The 7,953-nt window shown below is 36.6% G+C and overlaps 1 protein-coding gene across 2 annotated transcripts in view; it reads left to right on the plus strand.

The window, feature by feature from the left end:
* Window positions 1-3,574, plus strand: part of GPATCH2 (G patch domain containing 2) — a 116,392-nt gene extending 112,818 nt beyond the window's left edge. Inside the window, exon 9 of one of the 2 annotated variants that reach the window (XM_009894313.1) lies at window positions 3,399-3,574. In XM_009894313.1, the coding sequence (XP_009892615.1) occupies window positions 3,399-3,574 (176 nt within the window). The remainder of the gene's footprint in view (window positions 1-3,398) is intronic. The other variant, XM_009894314.1, reaches the window with a different exon arrangement.
* The last annotated feature ends 4,379 nt before the right edge of the window (window positions 3,575-7,953 follow it).

Here is a 7,953-nt window from a genome sequence, read left to right on the forward strand (position 1 = left end):
TCTGCACAGGAGATTCCTACAAATTATTGGGACAGAGATTTCCTCCTAACTCCCGAAACCCCACAGAGCCTCATACAGCAGTAAACTTAGAAACATGTATCCCTGCTTCTTTTTCTTAATCTGATTTTACATAGTTATTTTTTTGGGATGGCGCAGTGGGTTGATTTTGCTCTTGCTCCTGGGTGGGTCGAGACCGAACACGTCCCAGAGGTAGCGCAGCCGTTTTCAAGGCCAGTGTGCTTGGACCATTCTCTCTAACAGGCCCTACTGGCTAGTCCAAGAAGTGCCACAGGCATGAATTAAAAACTGAACTTGAAGATGAATATTGCAAGGACAATTACTGCTTTTAATTAGAAAATAAAAGCCCAAAGCACAGGAATGGGGGTCAGGGGAATAGAGCAGAGTGTAGCATGATTTTTAAGAGCTCCGTCCTGTCATGCAGTCAATCAGCAATGCAAATTTTTTTTTTTTTCCAATTGCTGAGTGGTCGTGGAATGGAGGGAGAGGGCAATACCACTGTCCATATTCTTCTGACTCAATTAAAATGTGTTGCATATCAGATAAATTTTTCAAATGATGGGTGAAAATTGCAGGAATATTAAAGACAGGTATAGGTAGTATTTATATAAAAACTGACTATATTGCAAAAGAATGACCTGCATATATTAAATATTTTTCACAATTAAAATAAAAACTATCCATATGCACCTCATTTGCAAGGAGGAGTAATTAGTCAATTAGTAATATAGGCAAGCTGGGTGAGTTTTTGGTTTTCCCTTATTCTTGCTGAAAACCTCCAAACACATTACCCTTTGGACAGTGTATGCTGTTTTATTATTTGCCCAGAAGTGAGTTGTGAAGCCAGGCTTATGGTGGTTTCTGCTCTTCTTTTCTTTTTTTTTTTTTTTAAAAAAAAATCTGGTGACATATAAGAATAAAACAGAACTCTACAGGGGTGGTTTAAGTCTTCTAACAGGAGTTAGAAGAGCATGCACAGTGATGGGAAAATAGTTATAGTATACTTTCTAGAAGTATTTATATGTCTTTAAAAACAAAACAAAAAAAAGTATTCTGATTATTCTGTCAGTCACAGAAAAAAAATGCTGAGCTACTTAAAAAAAAATACAAAAAATTGAAACATCAATTTATGAAATAACACGTCAGGGGACAGATTGTTCTTTCATATATCTTTTTTGTGAGGTTGCTCTTGGCTGTCTTGAAAATTGAAATTCATATAGAAAGGTACATCTGTTATAGAAAAAGGTCTGTGGGTTTTTCCCCCAAATGGACTAAAAAAAAAAAGCTGTTTACGCTGTCTCAGGCTATGTCTTGCATAGCATTCCAGCAGCATTGCTGTCTTTGCCTAAGCACATTATGAATGGTTTAATATTTCCAATTCTTAGATGTCATGAACTATACTCTTAGCCTTGCTCTTTCCTGCTTGACAGATCTGTTGGATCTTTCTTCCCTTTTCTGTTTCCCCTTTAATTGCTCCACAGACATTCATTGGAATGATGCTCCGTTTCTTACCATCACTTGTAAAAAGTGGACCAAAACACATTTCCAGGATTTTACCTGCGAGGTTTAACGGAACTTTTGTTGAACAGTAGCCTTTTTTCTTTCCCTTTTTTTGAGCTAGAAAGTGTAACTAAGGTTGCAAAGCCTGCGTTGTGTATGCCAGGCAGTGTCAGGGACCTGTCTGCATGAAAATTACCCTTCCCGTGGGGGCCTGAAAAGAAAGGAATTCTTGGACATTGAATTTTGTTCTGGTCAGTTCAAGAGGAACCCTCTCGGGGGCTGGAGGCTGCCGACTTAAAAGCCTTATTTTAAGCCTAACATTAAGCATAGCTTCAAACCAGTATTAAAGGATGCCAGCTCTCAATGCGTTTCCCTTTCTCTTTGACTCAGGGACCGAGATACTAGAAAGGTGTCTACCTTTTATGTAGCCGGCGTTTTACTGAATATAGGCAGGTCTATAGTTGGATAATGCTGGAGTACTGTAAATTCATCATCACAATCAATCATGAGGTTTTTAATGTGCACCTCTCATTTTGAGCTTCTGTTTGTGTATGCTGTTTCCACTGTGGGACTTCGCTTTTTTGTGCGTGTGCGTGTTAAATGAGGCTTTTCAGAAGTGTGTGTTCAACTTTTCTGGTGTTCTTGTTTAGTGAGTTAATATAATGAGCCAGCTGCTTGTCAGTGGTAAATTCTTGATTGAAGACATTGTAGTGTCCAAAAACACAAAACCGTAGTCTCCTTCTACTGTATTTTTCAAGAAGTAGCAGGCCAGAACAAATAGGTAGAAAGTAAACCAGATGATATTGGAAGCTGGGCACACAATGGGTTTGGGGTTTTTTGTTCTGTTGTCAGGGGTGAGGGAGATGTTGAGCAAAGCTGAGAACAAAATCTAGCTGCCTACATGCAACTGCTTCTGTTAGTTCAAAACCTTCAGCCCTTTTTAAAATTTTTGTATGGTGTAACTTGGTAGGTTTTATTGCTGATTCTTGAAATAAGTATCATTTGTATCCCTCATGCAAGACAGTTATATATGGGAAGGCATCATCTCCAAACTCTAGCTTGAGGAGTTTGGTTGATTAGGGGAAAAAACAGCTTTGTTACTTGACATTCACTTCTTTTTTTTTTATGATACATTCATGGAAAAAAGAATCTGTTATTAAGAAAATGAATCTGTTATATTAACATTTGCAATCCTGACGATCTTTTCTGCAGTATGTGTGCAGCTTTTCTCAGAGATCTCAATAGTATGGAGAGAAAAGCGTAAACAACACTTCATGGCATTGAAAATACCAAAAGTAAACTTGGATATATCAAATCTGTCTTACAACATTCAGTAAAAAGAAACTGAGTAAAGATATTGCTGCATTTCAGAATAATAGACCACTTGTCTGTACTGTTTCTGTAACAGCTGTAATTGTTTAACCAGAAATTATTTGTTGTGTTTTATTGAAAGTGGTCTTGAGCCGTGATAAATATTGCTGAGAATGGAAAGATGGTCATGTTAATATGATGTGCCTCAGCTTAGTAACTGTATAGGACTAGAAATTCAGGTAATCTTGCCCATGTATTGGTAGACTTGTGCAGGTGATGCATGTTCTTTGAGACTGACGTAAAATCCACTGTATTGGAATATAAAAGATCTGTGACAATATTTGTCATACTTAAAAACTGAGTGAGTCTTTAAAAACATTGAAAATAAAGCATAAGACTGTGTTATTTAGAATCATATGCAGTCAGGAGGTCAACATGTGCAAAGACAGCCTGTTCTAGCAACCTATTAGATGAATTAGGAGAATAAGAAGGTTTAAAGCTTTAAGGGAGATTATCCTGCTCTTCTCCACATGGCAGGCAGTGCTGATTAATGCTGTGTGTTTCTTTAATCTCAGGGTTTGTAGGTGAAAACACCCAACCAATCCCAGAAAACAACATTGGAAACAGAATGCTTCAGAGCATGGGCTGGACCCCTGGCACGGGCCTCGGACCAGACGGCAAAGGGATACCAGAGCCAATACGAGCCATCCAGAGACCAAAAGGACTCGGACTTGGATTTAGCTGACAGAAATGCACTCTGGCTGCCCAATAAAAATAAAGTTCAAAAGTTAATTTAAAAAGACCAAAAAAAAGAAAAAAAGAAAAAAAAAAAAGGCAAACTTCTGTTATTGGTTGTGATCAGCAAATCCAGTTATTCTTCTCTCAGAGATCACTGAAGTCAATGTGCTTCACATTGGCGACACCAGCTGCAAGGTACAGCCACAGTGACAGAACCGGCATTCGAGTCTAACTTTATAATGGTGCTAAAATGTACAAAAACCTCTACTTTTTTATTTTCTGTGATCTTAAAGTTTGTATTAAGCATAAAATTCAGTATATTCACTTTTTTTCATAAAAGCTTCTGACACAGCAGGTTTTAGTATATAAGGAAAATTTTTTTTTGTAAGTATAATTTCATCTCGAGAGTCTTGAGAAGATTTGTCAAGGAAAAGGGAACTTTTTACAGCTATTGTGTTTTCCCCCTTTTCAGGCAAAGTTTCCAAAACTGGTATTTCTAGTGTTTAACAATATTTGCGGATAAGCTGTCATTTTGCCCATAAGATATACATGTTTCCCACTGGAAGGTGATATGATATGCAATTTTGTATAAGAGCATGAAAAATGGCTTTGTTGTCATAGGAATGCCATTCCAACACCATTATCTGGCAATGTATCGCTGTCTTCCACATTCAAGCTCAAAAGTAAAGCTTTTATACTTGTTTTTACATTTACAGGATTATCTCTTTTCAGCAAACATTTCTAAAAGTTAAAAGTTTATTCTGACTTTGGATTTCCCTTTGTATTAATAATCCTCAGTGTTTCCACATTTAAGAATAGTTTGAGCTTTGAACCAGGAAATTATATTTTGAAGATGACTGTCTTTCAGTGTTTGTATTCTGGGTTTTAGCATATTTTAAACAATGCAGTGTTCAACATCGTGTTATCATTTGGTTTGTGATCGTGCTGGTGCCAATGAGCCACAACCTTTAAGGATCATGAACAGAAAAAGGGCAAGGAGAAGCAGGATTAGGGTGGAGGAAAGGAAGGAAGAAGATACTTTGATGGCATCTCACAAATCTAAGCTAGCAATTTAAAATCAAGAGGGATCATTAAGTGTTTTAATCAGTATCCTAATGTATCTAATGTCAGCAGAAGCAATTTCATTAAGCACCAACCAATCAAGCTCCTAGGGTACTTATTGGTCTGCGGTATAAAACAAATTCCACTTTAAAATTAAATGATAGGGCTGAAGGAAGCTGTTGTTCAGATGGACTAAGGAGAAAATCCTGCCCCCCCTCGCCCACCCATATAGTAGCTGGCAATATTTACCCTGACTGCAGAGGGGACAGGATTTGATTCTCCAGTCTTTTTTTCTTCAAGAGGGGGATCTCTCCCTTCCTCTGCACCCAAACTGCAGAGAAAAATACTTACTTCCAGATGCTTGCAAAGATATTTCCTTAGACTAAAAAGAGCACAGCTTCCTTCACGTGACTGTGAAATACAGTGATGAATTTTAAGTGTTTTACTTTTCTTTTTCCCTGAACATCACCCATTTTTCCAGATATAGTAATACGAGGAAAAGAAGTAGCAGCAGCATTACCGCATTGAATTTGCTTAAAAGAAATGTTCATGCTTTCCACTGTGAGTACTGTCACTTTGGGAACATTGTTTCACCATACACATAGTGTAGAGTAAAAGGTTGGTGCCTGATACTGTTTTTAATGACAGCTGAATACACCTGTTCTCTGAGTTTCAGAAGAACTATTTATGGCTGTTTAAATACTTGATATGATTATGTGGTTTTGGTTTTTTTAATGATAAGAAATTTTAAACAGACTTGGGATTTATAATCAACACATATACTTTTTATTGGAAGGTTTTGGAGCGTAGCATAATGCGAGTTCGCCGCTTCAAATATATCTTGCACAACCAAACTGAATTAAATACATTCCAGATGCAAAGAATTTCAGGGCCACGTAATTGCAAAGGGCTGAGAGCCTGAAATCCTGCAGCTAGCAGAGGTGCCCACTTGTATAATCGTTATTTATAATAATGAATTAATGTGGCATGCTCCTGTTCTTTCAATGCAATGTGCTACTGAGAGCAAGTGAATTTTAAAGACCTCTTTGTATTGTACACCACAATAAGAAATTCCTTTAAATAATTTTCAACATGTGAATTGTGAAAGTGAATCTTTAACTTCCGATTGTTCTAGCTCGATTTGCAAAAGGAATATTGATTCTCTGTTAAAGTTCCATTGTGCTTTGCTTACAACGCCTACATATCTTGGGCTGGAAATTTTAAGTATGGCACATATAACACTTGTTTGAAGTATTTCTGTGCAATTTACCGTAGCAGTAGTTCCTCAAGAAATCAATCTGCAGCTCCAAAAGTACTTGAAAATGTTTCCTGTTTTAAAAAGATAAGAGGGAAATAATGGATACATGTTGAGAGAAAACCTCTTTAGCCCATTCAACTCTATTCATCCGTTCATACAGATACAGTGAAGCAGCCAATCTAGTAAACAACCGTAATGGAAGAACTATTTAGTCTCATCGGAAATCTTACAACTTTTTGGTTTAAATCAGTCTATTCGTGAGAAACTATTAGACATTGAGTAGTCAAATTGATTTTGATATAGAGATACATACACGTTGTCTGTTTTTCAGCAGGTATTCTCATAGATGCGACAGCTGACAGTCAACTTTATCTCTTAGAAGCTGTAGAACAAAGTGGTTTGTTAAAATACTTTAATGTAGTGTTTTGAGATATTTTTATGTTGCAGTTGAATTATCATTCTGACTTGCACTGTCATTTCATTTCCGTTTTTCCACATCTCACAGGAGTGGTTTTAAAGATATTCCAGTAGTGTGATTTTGCACAGTTAAAACTAGTGTTAAGAAGCAAAACAAAAATGCATTGTACACTTTTAAGTCATTGCGATGTTCATTGGCTTCGAAACAAGTCAGAGTACTTGGATTTATTTTTTTTTCTTCAGGTCTTTCCCATACTTAATTTGCAATCATACTATGATACCTGCTACAAAGCTGGCTTACATTATTTTAAAATACATGTGTAAGTATTTTCAGGTAATAATTCCTACTGGCTGTGACACTGAAGGTTTTTTGCCTACATAAATAAATATGGGATCATCTTATATCTTAAAGTTACCTTCCATCACTCAGCAGATTCTTTCCATTTAGGTGTTTGATTAATCAGTAGCTCAGTTGTTACCATAATATTCTGCCTATGCAGAATGTTTAGTGAAGAGAAGAGACATTACGTATTATCAGCATTGTGTTTTGCCACGTGTTCCATGGTGTCTCAAAGTTCTGTGAATTGAGCCATTAACTGTTAATAAAAGAAACCCATGAGCAGTATCTTATTTTTAAATAAATATTTGTAGAAGTCAGAGAAGCATTATCAATATGCTCACTTTAACAAGTTTGTCCCTGCATTTGTCTTTCTGCAATTAGGTCAATAATGGGTGTAGAATGGCAGTAAATAGCTAAATAATATGTATAGAACGCTTTGCTTTAATAACACAAATGCAAGACAAAATAAAATAAATAGACTCCATTCGTCATGGGGTATGTATGTTCTTTTCTTTAAACTGCCCTTTTCAATAGCATTGTTATTACCAGGTGAGTACAAAAACACACAGTTTCTGAAAATATAATTAAGGTTGCTAATATCTTGTAGCAAGCAGATGCATATTATGCTAAAGCTATTATACTACATATAGTATTATATGTACCTTTTTACTAGTACTTCTGTTCTAGGTTATTATTATCAGCTGAAAAGGTTACACCACGACATCAGGAAATGCCTTAAGATGTTTGCAGTACTTTTGTTATCGTATCTTCTAAGACTTTTAAATACAAGTTCTCTTCACTCTTTAAGTATGTGTATCCTTTGATAACCGTGACAGGACCTTGCGCTTTCTCTTCAAACAGTTCTCCAAAACCGTTCCTCCAAGGAGAACTCGCACAACCTTTGTTTTACCTTCCCTCTCCCCCCGCTCCCAGGGCAGGTTCAGTAAAGGTGTATCAGAAATGGGGATCCCTTCCCTCTAACTCTAAAGTCAAGAGACCTTCTAATTAGACTTTCATCCCTAGCAGAGTTTTCAGGAGCCGTGACATAGTTTTCCCACAGCAATTGCATAACTGAGATACCCACAACAGTGTCCCATACCTAAGGGCAGTGTGTGTGTTCAGTCTGAAAAACAGAATTATTTATCAGCCTGTAGTCCAGCTGTAAAGCCAATGTTAAAATGTTAAAAGAGAAAATGGCATTTTTAAATATTGTTATATGGTTATATGGTTGAATTCTCCCTGGAAAGGTTTTATTGTGGTCACATGGGGTTTTTTTACAAGCACGGTATTTAGGATTGGGATTATTTAT

Source organism: Charadrius vociferus, unplaced genomic scaffold (assembly GCF_000708025.1).
Source record: "Charadrius vociferus isolate BGI_N301 unplaced genomic scaffold, ASM70802v2 scaffold261, whole genome shotgun sequence".
NCBI classification, from domain to species: Eukaryota; Metazoa; Chordata; class Aves; order Charadriiformes; family Charadriidae; genus Charadrius; species Charadrius vociferus.